The sequence below is a fragment of the Eurytemora carolleeae genome, unplaced genomic scaffold (genome assembly GCF_000591075.1).
Source record: "Eurytemora carolleeae unplaced genomic scaffold, Eaff_2.0 scaffold11, whole genome shotgun sequence".
NCBI lineage: Eukaryota > Metazoa > Arthropoda > Copepoda > Calanoida > Temoridae > Eurytemora > Eurytemora carolleeae.
In genome coordinates, this window is record NW_019396030.1 from 203,270 (window position 1) to 223,599 (window position 20,330).

Here is a 20,330-nt window from a genome sequence, read left to right on the forward strand (position 1 = left end):
GATTACACCATCAGAATTGTGACAGGATTTAGACGATATCTATGGTTTAACCTATAGGGTTACTTGCAAATAACTAGACTTCAGAAACGGCTGTACATAGTTAGGAACCATTTTTAACAACCATGGTTCCCCGCAGCTTTACACTTTTTTAGCAAAATAATTGTATAGCTCCTTTAATCGACTATTTTCATATTAGTGGACAAAATCTAACCTTTAAACTGATATATTTAAAATCTTAGGTCATGATGTCTCATTCTTGGTGGGTACTTAACCTATTTTGATTTTTTTTGTATTCGAAAAATTTACTCGCAATATTGCAAATGAATAAAAACAAGTAAATACGATAAATTTATTGTTACCCATGACATTTAACAAATAATGTAGTTTAGCAGCTGAATGTATGATACCGATTAAGGTTGCTTGAATTTTGAAGCGATTGCATTGATTCTCATGTTACAAGGACATATAAGTCTTCTCTTCTGGCCATCAAAGTGATAGTGGGTTAGTTAAATGCGCCAAACCTTGATAAAACTTGTTGCAAAGTCTTTTAAATTAACTTTAAACTTGTGTAACTCTGGGACTTGGAGGTCTCCTGAAAGCACTCGCCTCGTTTTCTTCTCCAGCGTCTTCAATTTCACAAACTTGGTCCTCGTCGTCTTCGCCACTCTTGGTCGGAGACAGTACAGCTCCACGAACTGGAAAAACTGAGTTCTTAGCTTGAGATATTGGTAGCTGAGAAACTCCGAGAACTGCGTATCTCTGCAAGTCTGGGCTTCGTTGCTGGTAAAGACGACCCATCTGGTGGCGTCCTAGCATCGGAGTTGCTTCGTCTGTATCAGGATCCGACCCAAGGTGATAGGTTGGAAGGTAATTGTTTAGGTGCAGCTTGTAATCGTAGCTGTTCGGGATCTCCACACTTTCTTCATCGTCATCAACATAATTGACTCCATTGATCATCATGAGTTCCTCGATTGATTTATTTGTCTCATGAACAGGACTGTCTTCATCAGGATAAACAGCTCCCAGCTGAGACTCGCACTCTGAATTATACTGAGATACTCCGTCTGGATCCTCTGGTGTCTCTGTATCATCCTCCGGCAGTGTTTCAATATCACGTGTTGGATCAACAGGTTCGGCAGGGTTGAATGGTCTGTCAGCTTGGTTTATCCCTTGAGAACTGTTTCGTTGAATACCACTCAACCAACTACAGTTTTCAAGGATCTCGCCGTTAGGGAGCTCAGACAAGGCTGGAAGAGTAGCTTGGTTTGCCCAGTCGGAGCAATCCCAGTGATATCTCTGGCAATCGTCTTCCATTGACAACTCAGATTGACAAGTTTCCTCGCCGTCTGGTGGAAGATTCACCCGAAGTTTGTTAGCTCTAAACATATAACTGCTGGAGGAGCTAGGACGGGTTGAATCTAGGCCAGGACTCTTTTTCCTCAAAAAGTAGTTGTCTTTGAGGTTCATGTCACGATCTGCAATCATTGATGGAGCAACAGTAGCGATGGGTTTCTGAATATTCTGAAAGTAATCATTCGGAAGTCTAGGTAGAGTTTCAAGCTCATCTGCAGCGGATCCATAACTCCGCACTGTATCCATATAATTGAATGGGGTTTCACTTACAGACGGAGAAATAGAAACGGGTCTCTGTGGGAGTAATGGTATATCCTGCTCTCTAGCAGTAAGTTCATAATTATTCATCTTTTGAACTCCGTTCCGTCCTTTCTTCTTTGTATCTCGGTTTATATCATTCTGAATCATATTCATGGTATTATTCCTCGTCCTACTGTCACGCTTAGACCGGAGTCGACCACATCCCACGAAGAGAGCGACTATAACGACTATGATGAAAAGACTGAGAATAATTCCAACAACCTCCTCTAGGGTGAGTGCATAAGTTCTAGGAACCAATGATACATGGGCGGATTCACTGCAGTAAACACCCGTACTATTTCCTAAAATATATGTTTATGATTTATGTTAACTGAAGTAGAATTCATATTTCAAGAATTCAATATTCAATTTTAGATATTTTCAGAATTATGTTGATTGAATTATCTGTTAGAATTAAACTTTTATTAAGAAAGAAAACACACATTGTTTTCAGTTTTAGTAAAGGTATGATTTAAACCGCTCTCAATGAACGTATTTTACTATAGAAAAAATAATAGTTTGTACCTGTACAGATGCAATGGAAACCTCCAGGAGAATTTACACAAGTTCCACCATTATGACAAGGATTCTGATGCTGACATTCGTTAACATCAATAGTACAGAATTCTCCGGTGAAACCTCGACATTTACAGATAGATCCGTTCTGTCCCTCCTCACATACACCCTTATTCTCACAGGGGTTGGGGTTGCAGTACTTCCCGTAATGACATCTCTTCCCACTCAGCTTCGTCGGACATTCACAGTGATAGTCATTCTTTAAATTTACACATTTGGCACCATGGAGACAGGGGTTGGAGGAGCACGGGTCCAGGTCGTACTCACAGGTTGCTCCGGAAAACCTGGACGGACAGGTGCAAGCGAACCCTGACGGAGTGTCAAGCTCCAGACAGGTTCCTCCGTGTTTGCAAGGATGACTACCGCAGACTCCAGGAGGAAGTAGTGCCTCACATTTAAACTCGATATTCATGAATCTTTTCAGTTTTGCTACAGGACTGTCCCCACTGACGTGGAGAGGGACAGGTTCATGGTCTAGCTTGATATCATCCATACATCCAACAAACCCTCTAGTAACAGCTCTGCCCTCCTTGGATGAGTCTAGTACAGATGTATCTGCTCCGAAGAAAACTTCACTTTGGTCCAGGTTTAAAACATCATTTAAACCCGGAGCTGCTCCATGAACTCTCCACTTCCCATCAACAGCAAGCTCTGCACTGTTTCCATGTCTCTCTAATTTGACCTCGTGCCATTCTCCATCATTTACTATCTTTTCATTCAACCTGACCAGTCCTTCTCCGCTGCCAAAATTAAACCTATACTGAAGCTTGCCATCGGATATCTCTAGGATACTGTAATCAACTAATCCCTGAGCGTACATCAGTGTTGCTACGCTGAATAGAGTCTTGAATCCAATACTAACACTAAGGTGACGTTCCACGGTTCTTTTAAGAGTATACTGAGCATAGCTTCGTCCTGAGAACTGTATTGGATTTACAACCGTGCACTTACTGTGTGCACAGGTAGAAATATTTACAGTACAGGCTGTACCGGTAAAGCCAGTCGGACATAGGCAGGAGTAACCCTCAGGAGTTTGATCAGGGACACAAACCTTGAAGGACGGACAGGGCTCACGGTGGCATTCGTTTGCAATCTTATCACAGTGCTCTCCAGAAAAACCAACTTTGCACTCGCAGATGGTTCGGTATTCAAACTGTGGAAAAACAAGAGAACTCACGTCCGTCGCGACTGTTACAACCTGAGATTCGGACATTGTAATTAAATCCCGACATTTTCCGTTCACGCAGGAAGTCTCCTCGCACAGCTCCTCTCTGATCTCCAGTATCTTCAATCCTACTTGAGCAGACACGGAGAGCAGTTTTGAATTCAAAGATTTTTTTACTTCGTCCCTTGAGAAGTGTATTGAATTATCCCTCTTTACAGCCAGGAGCAATTCCAGGTTGGGTTGACGGGACAATTGATTCTTAATTATTTCTTCAGTTTCCCTTCTTTCTCTTCCCTCTAGGGTCCTTGTTCCCCTTTCTCCTGTGAAGGTTGGCTGAAGCCCTAGTACTTCAACATCTTTTGATCTCACATTGAAAAGATTTTTAACAATACCCACAAAATTCTTTTTATAACTCCGAATAAACTCTTCCGGAGAAACCTGAGAGAACTTAATCACAACCGAGTTCTGTAGAACAGTTTCGGTTACCAGGTTTACGGTAACTCGGGTCTTCTGGAAGGAAACAAATTTTCCGTCGGAAACTGAGATGTTAAGATTATATTCTCCCACGTCTAAACCTTGAATAGCCAACAAGGTTCCAGTTCGCCGATCTATCTCAAACATCCTCAGATGGTAATGCATGTTTGGAACACTGTAAGCAGGAACAATTTCATAACCCAGAACATCATACGGATCCTGGTCAGAGGAGTGAACCTTTCCGATAACAGATCCTGGAAACTCGTCCTGGAAGGAAAAAACTTCAACTTCTAGAGGGGTGAGGACGGGTGGATATTGACTCTCCTCGATGATATTCACAGTAACTAAAACAAAAAAGTTTGATAGAAAAGTTATTAAACGAAACTCTAATAATTTTTCAAGTTATTCATAATATCTTTTTATAACTACCGTATGTGTCTGAGTACAAAGGTTGGGCTCCATTGTCGAAAACTCTGATCTGCAGAATATATTGGGTTCGCAGCTTGTGATTGAATTTCTTCGCCGTTCTGAGAGATCCGTCCTGAACCATCCGAAACCCACCATCCTCGTTCCCAGCCCGGATATCCCTGGATAAATTGAAATATGGTCAACTTTGCAAATCCCAAGTTTTCCAGTAAAAACGAGGTTAAATACAAGTTTTCAACTTCTTACGAATATACGAATATGACAGGGTTTAGAGTTTAGAATGAAAGAAGGGAAACTTTCAATTCCTTTTCAGATTGATTGTTCAAATGTCAAACCCCGGGGGAACTACCATTACCGGTTAACTTTAAAGGGAGTGTTCAGATTTTAAAGATGACACTGCGATAATCGGTACTTTTTATCTTTACATTTGGATTGTGAAAATTACGTATATTTGAATTAAATTATCCACAGCAACCATTGAAAAAAGTGGCCCAGACATAGTTTATGTAAAACATTTTTTTTCAGAAACATTATATTGAAATCAGTTCAAAATTCATAAACACTCCCTTTGAACTAAATTTCATTTTTTGGATTAAGTGTTCTAGAATTTAGATATTTGTTTATAATGTTGACAAAGATAAAATCTTCGAAGAGTTGTGTACTGCACTGAATTTGTCTAATATATGTACTCCTCTTAATAACACCACTACACTAGTATGTACACAAAATTGGTGTACAGACTGATTTTAATTTAATTGATCTTATTCTGAATAAGCATAAATACCAACCAGGAAAATGGTACTCCGTTCGGAGATTCATCTGCGTCCGTGACGGAGAAGGTTAGAAGGATGTGTCCGTAGGGTTTATCCTCCTGGACATATACAGTATAGTTCCCTTCAGGGAAAACTGGAGGATTATCGTTGGCGTCCTCAATCTTCACGTTGACCAGGACGGAGGATGTAAGGACAGGATCTCCGTGATCGCGAGCTTGAACCTCAAGAACTGAAATAATAGGTTAGATTTATTATAAACATATACAACTCATAAACTATTATAATACATACTTTTAAAAAAAGAAATCATAGTTTCTGTCAAGTTGAGTACACAAACTTACAAGGACAGATTTGTTTATATTTTTGTATTCCTGTTGTTTAGCCAGAGTAATCAGCAAATTTAGTTTAAGCTCTGAAACTCTTCTGTAAATACCAAAACTTGGCAAATATGCGCTTTAAGATTCTGTTGCTAGGCCCAGAGTTCCCAGATTTAAACTAGGAATTAAACTATGCTATTCCTCCGACCCATCCTTAACTAGGTTTAGAAATATATTTCATTTCTAAAACAAATGGAAAGAAACCAGGGAGAGATGAATAGGATTGACGACAGGAAATCCTGGCTCCGGGTTCGGTTTCATCTTATTGTCTAGCTCTGTATCTTCCATGTTTGATATTATACAAGAAGAACAAGAGAATAGTGTGGAGGTTATCTCAGTTAGAAAAATATAGTCGTAAGAAGAATAAAATTGAAAATTGAATATATTATTTGTATGGTCTCTGTTCAAAAGAAAGAAAATAACCCAACTAAATAATAAAATTGAAATTAGTTTTGCTGAAACCCGCAGACCTAAATAAATGAGAACATTAGTGTCCCTAAGATATTAGCCATGATGCATTGAACACATTATCTTAAATAGCTTGGGACGGATGTAATGCATAAACTAAAAAAGTTTGGGATGCATCAAATTGAATGAATAAAACAAAGGAGACTGGGTATACTTTCTCATTTTCAAAATAAAAAAACTAAAAACTTAAAATTTGATGAATAAAAACCGCCAAACAAGTTAACAAAAGAAAGACTTGATACTAAATAATCAAGAATATAAAAATATTTTTTTAGATCCCAGACCGTTCTCAATTTTCTCTGGCTCTTTTATTACAGTTCGGGAATATAATGCGGAAACTGTTATAACAACAAAATAGGTCCTTGGGGAGGAACCAGAGTATACGGGGAGGGAGTAGAGGCTATGGGGAGGGAGAAGAGGGTGTAGGGAGGGAGTAGAGGATTATAGGTAATTAGGGAGGGAGTAGAGGATTATAGGTAATTAGGGAGGGAGTAACGGTTATATGTCCTTTAGGAGGGAGTAGTGGGTTTTATGTCCTTTAGGAGGGAGTAGAGGGTTATATGTCCTTTAGGAGGGAGTAGAGGGTTATATGTCCTTTNAGTAGCGCGCTGGTCAGTCATAATGAGAAAGACTAAAGATCGGTGTTATAAAATATCTATTTCTGTCTTTAATTTTTTTATATATATATCAAAAGAACCTACCATAGCTGGAAACCATCTCTCTGTCCACGGACTGGTTCAGAAATAGTTCTCCAGTGTTTGGATCTATCCTGAACTGTCCCAACCTGTCTCCGTGTACCAGCTCATATACTATCTTTCCGTTCATTCCCTGGAATATAAATATAATGAATTATTAAAGTTTGTTTATGGCTGGGATGAATAAGCAGTCGAAGCGAGGTATTGAATAACCCTCAGGATTGTTTACATCTTCAAATATTGATCGTGAATATAAACAGAAAGAGAAAAAGCTAAATTTTATATAATCCCTAATAGAGAAATCGTTCAGATTTTTAACTTAAGAGAAGACATAATTAGCCCCCCCCCCCCTCCTTTAAAAACACACACTCGCTAGCAAATACAATTTTTCTGTCTCCGCCGGTCTGAAATTCCCCCCAACATAAAAGATACTTTGAAAAATGTTTTCAAGAATGAAAATAGTTTACACGTGAAAGTTTTCCCCTCTCTTCACATACTCCTGCGGAGTAAAAACAAACAAAACTTAAATGTATGAAAGAACCGAAACTACTTGGGGAACAATAAACCCGAAACATTTTCAAGAACTTAGCTGAAAAATCTTAAGAAAACATTGAAACTTAAGCTAGATGTTTTATAGACCTCGGAGAACAAATATCATGACCAATATATTAACTATTAATTGTTTTTGTTAATCCAGAAGCCTTAGATAAATTATGTAGAACTTTGAGGAGTTTCGTACACCTAGAGAAATATTTCTACATCACTTATAGAAACTATGATTTTACAAACCCAGAGAAAGCATTTCTAACACTAATCCTGGAAGCTAAAGTTGTATTAAACAAACTGGTGAAGTTTTATCTACATAAATCCAAGAAATTTAAGGTTTCATAATCTTAGAGAAACTTTGTTAACTTAGAGAAACTATGTTATCATGAATCCTGGAAACTACCATAAACTTTGAGAAATTATGTCTACATGAATCCTGGAAACTAAGGTTTTATAAACCTGGACCACTTTGTCTACATGAATCCCGGAAACTACCATAAACCTTGAGAAATCATGTCAATATGAATCCTGGGAACTAAGGTTTTATAAACCTGGACCACTTTGTCTACATGAATCCCGGAAACTAACAAAAACCTTGAGAAATTATGTCAGCATGAATCCTGGAAACTGAGATTTCAAAAACCTGGACCACTTTGTTAACATGAATCCCGGAAACTAAGGTTTCATAAACCTGGAGAAGTTATGTCTTCATGAATCCTGAAAATTAAAGTTTCATTAACCTGTAGAAGATATGTCTACATGAATACTGGAAACTGAGGATTCATTAACCTGAAAAAGATATGTCTACATGAATACTGGAAACTAAGGTTTCATTAACCTGTAGAAGATGTCTATATGAATCCTGGAAACTAAGGTTTCAGAAACCTGAAGTGGATATGTCTACACATGAATCTTGGGAACTAAGGTTTCATTAACCTGTATAAGATATGTCTATATGAATCCTGGAAAATAAGGTTTCAGCAGCCTGGAGAAATTATATGTTCATGAATCCTGAGAACTAAGGTTTCAGAAACCTGGAGGAATTATATCTTCATGAATCCTGGGAACTAAGGTTTCATAAAACTGGAACAATGATGCCTCATATGAATTCTGGAAACTAAGATTTATAAACCTGGACGATGTCTAGATGAATCCTGTAAACCTGGAGGCCGGATATAAAATAAAAGTATGTTGATGGACGCTGTAAACATGAATATTTATATATTCATCTTGTATACCCTTATCAAACCTGTCGACATATTCATCCTTATAAATATATATACGATCCTTAATTCCTCGCCTGTCAAAGATAGTTCAGATTGAAACATTCTTTCGCTAAATATTCTGTTCACAACCCAGGAATTGAAAACTAAACACTGGACTAGAAATGGTATCCATACAACAAGTTTAACAATAGATCTAACACAAATATAAATATCAACAAACACAAATAAACAGGATTATCAATAAAGAAACTACCAATCTAGATGCAAACAAACAAAAAAACTGAACTAAATAAATAACCAAATATATCAGTGAAGACAAATACAACAAGCAAAAACTTTTAAAGAAAATTTTGATGAAGAATATTTTTGATCTTGTGGAATTTTTTGAAAAAGGAAAGTTGAAAATTTTAATTAATAATTTCGAAACATTGCTTTGAGACTGTGGAGTCCAAAGTGCAGGGTTAGGTGGGAATTAAGACTATGTAAGTGCACTAGTCTTAGAATAAATTAATTGAATTAAATACTTTAAAATGGTAATTACACGCTTCACACTTTCATTTCTTATCAATTTAAGAATAAACTTCGAGGGAGAGGGGGGGGGCGGGATTTTTTCTCCTTTGTTTTAAAATTTAAATAGAAGATGGGCGCGAAGCGCCCTAAAAGTCTAGTATAGTAGAAATGAATAAAATATATTTTTAAGATAAAACGCCCTCCCCAATATAGAATCTTCAAAAACCTGGGCGGAGACAATAAAATAAATTAACAGTTCCATTGTTTGGATGGTTCTGAGTATAATCTGATTGCACGGATTGGTTAGGGGTGGAACGGTTTACATCGAACCTCTCTCCGGAACCACCCACACCCATGGTTCACCATATCCAATAAAATGCCGATTCATTCAACAATAAAATTGAGAAATGTTTAAACTAAGAAAGGTTTAATTTATTGCCTGTTATGGATGATTAGTGGAACCAGTAAACAATTGTATTGTATAAACCACATTAATAAACCTAATAGTGTGAAACTAACCTTGTCTAAATCAGTAGCAGTTAGTGAGATTATTCTCCGTCCTACAGGAGACTTCTCATTAATACTGGCAGAGTAGGAAGCCAAAGTGAAGATGGGAAGATTATCGTTAGCGTCGAGTACAGTGATATTAACGGTGGCATGGTTGTTGAGAGGAGGGGTTCCTCCGTCCTCCGCCATAATAGTTAGGAAATATTCGCGAGCTCTCTCATAATCTATTTCACCAGCAACAGAGACCAGGCCGGAGAAAGGGTCAATAGTAAACTTGTTGTGCTGGTTTCCACCGGAGATAGAATATCTTATCTCAGCATTAACTCCGGTATCCCTGGAGCTAGCTAGCAATCGAACTACATCTGTCCCCTTGAGAACTCCTTCAGTGACAGTAGCAAAGTAATATTTACTCGCAAACTCGGGTGGATTGTCGTTCACATCTAGAAATAAAATAAATTAAAACGAAGTCGATAAAAAATAAAATAAAATTGACAGTTGTATGACATGTGGTACTGCATTTTAACACGTTCAAAACTTTATTAGCAATTTTGCATCTATTTTATATTTTAGATATGTCAAGAAAACATTTAAGACTCATATTTAGATAAATAAAATAGACATTTTTACTTACCAAGGATACGAACTAGGAGATTAGTGATTGCAGTTAGTCTGGGTCTACCAGAGTCCATTGCTCTCACTGTGAGATTATACAGATCCACCGTCTCCCTGTCCAATCCCTTGGCGAGGGTGATCACACCGTTCCTGGATTCTATCTCGAACTGTCCCTCAGCAGAGTCCAAGAAGGAGTATGTGATAATCCTGTTCTCCCCTAGATCAGAGTCCGTAGCGTGAACCTTGGTGAGAATCTGACCGATATTTGCATCCTCAGGGATACTGACCGAGAACTCATTCGTGTCCCATTTAGGACGATTATCATTGGTATCTGTAAGTGTGAGCTCAATCTTACTTTCACAAAACCATTCCGGGTTCCCTGCATCCTCAACTCTAACTGTTAGTAAGTGGTGTCCTGTCTTTTCTCTATCGAGGAGTAAGGACGTAGTCAATAAACCGGTATCAGCATCTATGCTGAACAATTCCTTGGTTTCTCCCAATAAAGAAAATACTTGTCTTGCATTTTGTCCTTCGTCTTGATCCTCAGCAGATACTCTTAGTATATTCGTCCCTGGAAGAATCCCTTCGGAGACTTCTTGTCTGTAATTATATAGTGTGCAGGTTGGCGAGGAGTCGTTATCGTCCAATATTTCTATTGAAACCCTGCAGCTTGTTACGAACAATCCGTCTGTTGCAGTTACTTCTAATCGATACTCTGCCGTCTCCTCTCTATCCAAACTACGGGCAACATAAACCTCTCCGTTCTGCTTAATCTGAAACCTGCCCCGAGTATCCCCGTTGGTTATGGAAAATGTAACCTGACTCTTTGCATCCTTGTCTACGTCCCGGACCTGGAGCTGAAAAATAATAGTTCCTGGCAATGCTCCTTCATTAACCGCAGCAGAATACTGCCTCTGGCTGAACTCTGGAGGATTATCATTAGTATCCAGAATATTTACATAAACCTTGGTTTCCGTAGTTCTACTCTCTTTTCCATTATCTTTTGCTTCGATGGTTATGATGTAGGATTCTGTCTGCTCGTAGTCTAGGTTTCCCTGTGTAGTTATCCAACCGTTATGTGGATCAATGTTGAACAATGGAGCTAAATGTTTTGATTCCTCGGCAAAGCTGTATGTTACCTCGCCATTGTTTGAGAAGTCTAGATCAGTAGCGTGCACCTGCAGGATAGAAGTATGCGGAGAAACAGATTCAGAAACCGTCACTTCATACATTGATGAGATAAATTCAGGACTGTTATCATTATTATCCAGGAGCTGAATAGTCAGGGTGGTGTAGGCATTCAGTGTTGGGCTAGAATCTGTTTCCGCTAGTATTACAACCTTGTGGACAGCCGCAGTCTCCCGGTCCAATAAATTGGAAATAATTACTCTGCCAGAATTGTCTACTTGGAAGAGAGCGTCTGGACCCGAATATTGAGTTGACGCAATTTTATATTGTATCTGACTATCTGGAGCAGACACTGCTGAGAGCTGGGTAATGGTCCTCCCTACGGGACTCCCCTCGTCTACCAAATATATAGAATCTCGTTTTTCAATCCTGGGAGGATGGTCTACAGGACTCATAATATAAACTTCTACAGGGATATCTGAGTGCAGGGTTTCCTTCCCTCCGTCTTCAGCTCGTACAAAGAATTGATAAACTTCGTTCTCCAGTTCCTTCGCTCCTTTCTTTAGAAATATCTGACCATTTTCTTTATTGATCTTTAAAATATCATCTACACCGGAAGATCTTGTATCGTAGATGGAATACTTGAGATGAGCGTTTCTTCCTATATCCCTGTCCTCTGCAGTAACCTGGAGAAGCTGTGAACCTGCGGTCAGGTTAGCCGGGATATTTACTTTATAGTCAGACAGGGGGAAAACAGGCATATTATCGTTTTCATCTGTTATTGTTATTTTGACCCTGCTGAACCCATTCCTTCCCTTCATATCAGACACCATCACAGGGATATCATAGTTATCCTTCTCCTCGCGGTCTAGTATCTTTAGGTTTATCAGTTCTCCGGTGTCAGGATTCAATCCAAACAGTTTATTTGCTTCATCTGAGATAATTGTATACTTTAACGTATCTCCGTCCAGGTCTGTAGCGAATACTCTCACTATCTTAGATTTCTCCGGAGAATTTTCATTGAACTTTACTTCCACGACAGATTTATCAAATACAGGGTTGTGTCTATTGCCAGAGTACAGATTAATTTTAACTTTAGTTGTAGTGGCGTAAACTCCGTCTGATACAGTGATGTTTAATGAATAAGTTGGAACTTTATCAAAGTTGTGCAGATTAACCAAACTTATCATTCCAGTCTCCTCCTCTATAGAGAATATTTGATGTTCATTTCCTCCGATTATAGAATATAGAAGTTTGGTATTATCACTAAAGTCTGGATCCACGGCCCGAACCTTCCCAACAAACTGTCCTCTATTGGCCTCGTTGGAGAGATAGAACTGATACTCCGCTTCCTCGAACCCTGGTGGGTTGTCATTACTATCCTCTACATATACCTGAATTGTTGTATCTCCTGTTCTTGGTGGGGTTCCCTTGTCAGTAGCTAACACTTTCAGATGATGAGACTTTTCTCTTTCATAGTCAAGGTTCCGGAGCAGGAATATTTCTCCTGTATTGGGGTTTATTGAAAAGAGATCGGAGAACTGGTTTGGTCCTGACATAAGACTGTACTGTATCTCTTGGTTCACCCCTGAATCAAGATCCTCGGCTTGAACTTGAATTATCCTGGATCCATGAGGTTGAGCCTCAGACACGGAGACAAAGTAACTATCATTAAGGAACCTCGGGGAACAATCATTCACGTCCTCGACAGAGATGAATATTATAGATTCAGAATACCCTGAGGATATTGTATCTGTTGCCCTGAGTGTGAGCTGATGCTGTTGCCTAGTCTCGTAATCCAACCCTTCAGTTACAAACAATACTCCGGCACTATGGTCCACGGAGAATATTTCAAGTTCGTTTCCAGTTTCCAGGGTATAGATGAGCTCTCCTTTAGTCGGACTCACTGCAGATGTAGTTAGGATCGGAGAAAAGGTTTCTGCGTTTTCCGGTACACTGGTTTTGTAACTCTGTTCACTAAAAGTTGGGACGGATTTTTCCACAATTTTAACAAGAACTTGGGTTTCTGAGGAGTAGGGAGGACTCCCACCGTCATATGCAGCGATAGTTAGAATATAATCCTCTCGGGGACTATTCAAGGTTCGTTTAAGTGTTATACGTCCAGATTTTCTGCCGACTCTAAATAAATCTCCGTTCCCCCGCACCAGCTGGTAGTAAATGTCACCGTTGGAGCCCTTGTCAAGATCAACAGCCATGACTTGGATAACCTGAGTATCCCTCTCAGATTCCCGGGATATCACGGCGTAGTACGGTTTGTTTACAAACATTGGAGGATTGTCGTTCAAGTCCATCACAGTCACATCGACAACCACATGTGCAATCCTGAAAAACAGAGAGGTTAATCAATCAAATCTCAGATATCAGATCTGTTCAAACAGAATTAAGAATCCATCGTTTATATCCAATAGATATTTTATACAGGAGAAGAAAGTAGAATCTTGAAATCTCATTTATCAGATTTCAACATTCTTGCTCCAGGAGCAGAAACTAGTTGAGAATTTATTAAATACAATCTTAATATTAGCAATTCTAATCTTGTTCAAACCTTGCTAACCCAGCATATACCAACAAATGTCAGAATTAAGAAATAAAAACTTAAAAATAAGATTTGAAATAAATCTTCATTTAATAGTTTGCTAAGATCTTTATTTGTAAATTCAATAAATGATTCTAAGATTCGAAAATTTTAGTAGCTCATTTGATAAATGGTTAGCAGTACGACTTTGTACCATAATAGCGTCACCAGTATTTATATCCGGGATAAAAAATACTGTTTTAGGGAAAAAATCATCCATTTATTTTAATCCGAACAATGAAACAACAACACTTAAAATATTGCTGCACAGTGCAGTGTAATGTAATGTAATGTTTATTTAGATAAAGTACTCATTAATATTGCTGTACAGCAATGTAACGTACATATTAAAGTTAACATGAAATTTTGCTGTACAGCAATGTATTATACATGTAGTGAAAATGCATTAGAAATATTGCTGTACAACAATAACAACATCTCTAGAGAAAGTGCATTAGAAAGATTGCTGTACAGCAATAAACAACATATATAGAGAAAATGCACTAGAAAGATTGCTGTACTGCAATAAGCAACATATACAGAGAAAATGCATTAGAAATATTGCTGTACAGCAAAAACAACATATCTAGAGAAAATGCAGAAGAAAGATTTCTGTACAGCAATAAACAACATATCTAGAGAAAATGCACTAGAAATATTGCTGTACAGCAATAACAACATCTGTAGAGAAAGTGCAGAAGAAAGATTGCTGTACTGCAATAAACAACATATATAGAGAAAATGCACTAGAATGATTGCTGTACAGCAATAAGCAACATATATAGAGAAAATGCATTAGAAATATTGCTGTACAGCAATAACAAAATCTCTAGAGAAAGTGCAGAAGAAAGATTGCTGTACTGCAATAAACCACATATATAGAGAAAATACAGGAGAAAGATTGCTGTACAGCAATAAACAACATTTATAGAGAAAATGCACTAAAAAGATTGCTGTACAGCAATAAGCAACATATATAGAGAAAATGCATTAGAAATATTGCTGTACAGCAATAACAACATCTCTAGAGAAAGTGCAGAAGAAAGATAGCTGTACAACAATAAACAACATATATAGAGTAAATGCACTAAAATGATTGCTGTACAGCAATAAGGAACATATATAGAGAAAATGCATTAGAAATATTGCTGTACAGCAATAACAACATATCTAGAGAAAGTGCAGAAGATATATTGCTGTACAGTATAATGAGGTTTATGCATATTTGAAAGTTGAATATATATGTAGAACTAGTTTGAGGTGGAGATATAAACTCATTACTTGTATTGCATGTATGTATAATAAGCAGATACAAACATAGCAAACCAAATATTCTCTAGCTAGTGGTGATACAAAACCCAAGAGGACTATTTACCGTGTAATATTCGAATTCAAAATATAAAGGAACTGAGTTTTTGCCACACCCTCTGATTTTCTAATCTTTATATCTTTGCAACCCGATGTCGTAGACATTTGATATTTTAAACTTTGAATTCTGTTAGATCAAATAGGTCAAGTTTTAAATTTCAAAGGTTAAAACCATCAGGTTGCAAATACATGGGGATTAGAAATTTTGAAATATTTTAATTGAACACAGAAAAGGTTCCAGTCACATTGTATCAATTGTAAAATTTCAAGACGAAACAATCTTTTGTACAAAAACAGTTGACGCTTTCTTATCCCCCTACTCTTTCTATGCTACACATTCCTCTGAAATTATTTCAGAGCCGGCGATTTAAAAAATTCAATAAAATACGACTCGGGTCTAAGCTGTCGTTGAGCCTTATTTACGGCTCGGGCTTTCGGATTTAAGTTGCATCTAATTTTTAACAGAGTTTAGTTCATTAAACCGGTTTAATGTTGTAGTTGGCGGATTTTCATAGTTGGAATTGGTGCATTCCGGGTTTTGATGAGAATAAGACCCAACATTGAGCCTTATTCTTCACNTTTATTAGCTAGGAAATAGATATACTACCTGGAGAACAGATATACTAGCTCGAGAACAGATTTATTAGCTAGGAAACAGATACTACCTGGAGAACAGATATACTAGCTGGAGAACAGATATTCTTGATTGAGAACAGATATACTAGCTGGAGAACAGATATACTAGCTAGAGAACAGATATACTAGCTAGAGAACAGATATAATACTAGCTAGAGAACAGATATACTAGCTAGAGACAGATATATAATGAATGAACGAGTCTAGTATGTAGTAATGAATACGAGCAGCTCTGCTTTTGAACAATTATTTGGAGAAGTATGGAGGAAAAGGGATATTGCAGTGGAAACAGTTATTACACTGCTATGTATTTAGTATTTAGTATTTACCTTCAAATGCTGCAGTACAAGTTGATTCAATTGGTTTGTAAGTTATGTAAATAAATAATTACAATTATTACCTTGGAGTGTATCTTGCTCTTTCCTCACTCCTCACTTCAAGGATTAGTTCGTAGTTCTCCTGATTCTCTCGATCAAACACCTTCCCAGTTGTAGACAGAGCTCCGGATGTTCTCCCGATATTAAACAAATCCGTTGGGTTGAGAATAGAGAACTCAAGGTTCTCGTTCAGGGCTGATCCAAGAACATTGACAACCAGAATAACATCAGATTTGGTGGAATTCTCTAGTACTGTAGCATAGTACTTGGATTTACTAAATGCAAGTCCGGAGTTTTCAGATTTTCTAATATCAATGTTAAGCCTGCAGAGATCAGTAAACTTTCCATCTGAAACCATGAGGTCGAGAGAATACCGTGGGTTCCCTTCTATCTCGTCAGGTCTATTCACAAATATCCGTCCAGTTCTCTCATCCAGTCCAAACAGATCTCCTAGATTACCGCCAGCTATTGAGTACTGAAGGGTTGAAACTATTTCTATATCAGGATCACTGGCATTCACCTGAACCACGCTCACATTTTTAAACGTTGGAAGCAAAAGAGTTTTATCATACACCCTGTTAGAGAACCTTGGCGGGGAATCGTTTTCATCTTTAACATAAAGCTTGACATGAGCTGTAGTTTCCGCGCTTAATCTAGGTTTTCCCATATCAGAGACTCTTACGTTAAACTCAAACACGGAGTGTGTTTCAAAATCCAGATTAAGAATAGTTCTGAGCGCTCCAGTGCTAGAGTCGATTGTGAAATATTTGCTCGCTTGATCACCAAGAATTTCATACATGAGTAAAGAGTTGAGTCCTGAGTCTTCATCTGTTGCTTTTATAACAAGAGGAGTCGTGTTATCCGTGAGGACTAAGGAACCGACAGGAGCAGATTCACTGATATTCCCTTCAAAATAGTTTTTCTTAAACATAGGACTATTGTCATTTATGTCTAGAACATGAATGTCTGTTCCCACACTTGTCTTAGCTCCAACCATATTAGACACTTGAACAATCAGATTGTAAACTCGAGTTTTTTCAAAGTCCAAATTTTGTTGGGTCATAATTATTCCAGTGCTGGGATTTATTCTAAAAACTCCGTCCTGGTTCCCACTGGAGATCTCGTAAAATAGTGAGGATTGGCTCCGAGCTTCTACATGAATTACGAAGTGTCCCCGAGCTAGGTTTTCATAAACCTCCGTAGCGTAGTGGGGTTCAAGGAACCTTGGAGGAGCTGAATCTGCCATAGTAAGTAGGATATGAACAGGAAGAGTTGCGGAGAGAGGAACCATACCATTGTCTGTAGCTTTAAGAACGAGCATATACTCTGGTTGAACACGAATATCCAGATCACGGGCAACCCGGAGTATTCCTAGATCAGGATCAATAAAGAAAGAGTTTCCAACATTTCCTGTAAGAATTGAGTAGGTAATCCGTCCGTTCTCTCCGTGATCATTGTCAATAGCTAGAGCTTGAACAACGGAACTTCCGATATCAGCAGTTTCAAAAAGTTTTGTTTGAATGAGCTGGGATAGGAACTGTGGACTATGATCATTATTATCCTCCACATTTATAACCAACCGAGCAAAATTCTTTTTTGACAAGGATCCCTCATCCTTGACGGAAACCGTCAATATATGGCGGGAGATCTGTTCCCTGTCTAACTTACGTGCTAATGATACAGTTCCGTCTATCGGGTCTATCTTAAAGGTATGAAAAGACTCCAAACTTTGAGCAGCGTGCACGGAGAAGAGTTTCTTTGTTTCTGCACTCCGATCTGTCAATGTCAGGCGTGTAATCTCACCATTGAGAGTAAAGTTTTCCGGAACGTCGATCACAAATTCTGCAGCGGAAAATTCAGGTCGATCCTCTTGAACATCGATCACCTTGATGTGAAGTAGAGTGAATTCTTGAACTGCTCCATCAGATATACTCACATTTAAACTATACTCTCCTTGTCTTTCCCAATCCAAAGGGTTTGCAATCAGTAAGCTTCCCTTGTCTCCGGATATGGTAAAATCAAACCCGTCGTTGCCTCCAACTATTTCAAAGAAAATGAAATTGTCTATTTCTACCTCAGGTTGGAGAAGAATGACAAGATGCCCAACAGGATCCGTTTCAAACACTTCTACATTATGTTTCTCTGGGATTGATATTGTTTGGTTGGTGTCAGGTTCGGTTGGGATGATCTCGACTGAAACCCTAGAAACGTCGGATAATTGCGGATTACCTCCATCTTTGCATTCCACAAGGAGTTCAAACATTTCTCCTCCCAACAAAGATATTGTAGTGTGGACTGTTCCTGTCTCAGGGTTAACTTGGAACCTTCCAGTTCCGTCCACACCGTTGTTTATACTGTAGGAAAGCTTGGAATTGAGACCTTCGTCCTTATCTAATGCAATTACACGGAACACAGGCTTCCCGTCCAGATCAGCAATGTTAAAAGTTTCCCATGTTGTATTCTCAAACAATGGGTCATATTTTGCCTCATTCATAGATTTGTTCTGGCCGGCCGGTAGGGTTTCCTGATCCTTCTGCAAGCTCTCGTCTACCAGGAGAATCTCGGGCAATTTAATCTTGTAATATCGTTCTAGGAACTGTGGCGTGTTATCATTCTCATCTAGGACGGATACAATTACTTTTGTGGTCGAGTTAAGCGGTGGTTGAGATGAATCACTTACTCGTATTTCCAACTCGTGCTCACTTTGAACCTCTCTATCAAGTTTTCTATGAGTTGTGAAGATCTGTCCTGTTATAGAGTTGATGGTGAATAATGATTGTGGATCCCCGCTAGTTATCTCAAACACTAATTTCTGTTCAGGGTCCCAGTCCCCGTCAAACGCCTCCAGAGTTACAATTGGAGTTGATGGCTTTGAGTTCTCCGGAACTGATGGAAAATAAACTGGAAAGAGTGTGAGAGGGATATTGTCATTTATATTTAGAACTTCAATAAATATTTCTAGTTTAGAAAAGAGAGGAACCGAACCATGATCCTGGGCGTAAACAGTTAACCAATAGTTACTTTTAGATTCCCTGTCCAGAACCACAGAGGTTTTTACATTCCCTGAATCATCAATAGTAAAACTGTTGAGTCCGTCTCCTCCTCTGATAGAATAGGAAACCCTTCTATCTTCCGCTCCAGTGTCGAAATCAGTTGCAGTGATTTTTGTCACCAGAGAACCAGGAGGAAGATTCTCCGGTACCCTGGCAGATTCAAACACGGAGTCAAACCTAGGTGGATGCTGGTTTTCGTTTACATCAAGAACCTCGACAATAAACGAGGATACAGAGACTAGGGACGGTGATCCCCCGTCTATAGCGAGAACGGTTAGGTTGTACAGTTGTTTAGTCTCGTAGTCCAACTGCTTCTTAATCTTAATTGCTCCTGTAAACTTATCAATAAAAAACATATCCTCTGCTCCATAATCTATAGAGTAAGTAATTTGCCCGCCCTGATACAGATCAGGATCATATGCATCCACAAATCCAACCATTGTCCGTACAGGAAGATCCTCTCTAGTCTTCACATAGTACTCCTGTGAGGTGAACCTTGGAGCTACATCGTTCACGTCCAGAACTCGAACTCGAACCTTGGCCAGGGAGGACAGAGGAGCATTCAAATCTCCATCCACTGCACGTATTGTTAGGTCATAGAACTCCTTGGTCTCCCGATCTAGCTCCTTGGATACTATCAAGAGTCCAGTACTAGGGTCTAAGGAGAAATATTCTGTCTCTGTTTCAAGAATGTAGGTTACTTGACCAAACGGTCCGGAGTCAAGATCCGTAGCGTTAAGAGTTACGACAGGGGTTCCGTTCCTCGTATTCTCTGGAAAGAAGAATGAAAATGCAGATTTGATAAAAACCGGAGAATTGTCATTCTGGTCCACAACTATGACATGACTAAGTATGGAGGAGCACTTCTGAGGAATACCTAGATCACAGGCGGTAATATTCAGCATGTAATCCTGGGTTTTCTCTCGGTCCGCCTGAGCCATTAGCCTAACAACTCCACTGGTCATATTGATTTCAAATATAGCATCAGGATCCCCTCCGGAGATAGCATACACGAGGAATCCTTCGAATCCTGGATCCATATCCTCACAATTCACCTGAAACAAAAAATATGTTAAAACTTTAAAAACATGAATTGGGAAGCTTCAAAGACAGCCATACCCTTCACAGATGAGTGATTCTAAATGATACCTAATATCAGGGGTT

At 38.6% G+C, this 20,330-nt stretch overlaps 1 protein-coding gene across 1 annotated transcript in view; it reads right to left on the bottom strand.

The window, feature by feature from the left end:
- Window positions 1-335: 335 nt before the first annotated feature.
- LOC111695760 (fat-like cadherin-related tumor suppressor homolog) overlaps window positions 336-20,330 on the bottom strand; it is a 42,666-nt gene continuing 22,671 nt past the window's right edge. Inside the window, exons 5-12 of the mRNA XM_023465191.1 lie at window positions 16,137-20,221; window positions 10,028-13,479; window positions 9,409-9,836; window positions 6,614-6,740; window positions 5,083-5,296; window positions 4,298-4,455; window positions 2,179-4,212; window positions 336-1,955 (exon numbers count right to left, since the gene is read on the bottom strand). Coding sequence (XP_023320959.1) covers window positions 559-1,955; window positions 2,179-4,212; window positions 4,298-4,455; window positions 5,083-5,296; window positions 6,614-6,740; window positions 9,409-9,836; window positions 10,028-13,479; window positions 16,137-20,221 — 11,895 coding nt within the window. The 3' untranslated portion in view covers window positions 336-558. The remainder of the gene's footprint in view (window positions 1,956-2,178; window positions 4,213-4,297; window positions 4,456-5,082; window positions 5,297-6,613; window positions 6,741-9,408; window positions 9,837-10,027; window positions 13,480-16,136; window positions 20,222-20,330) is intronic.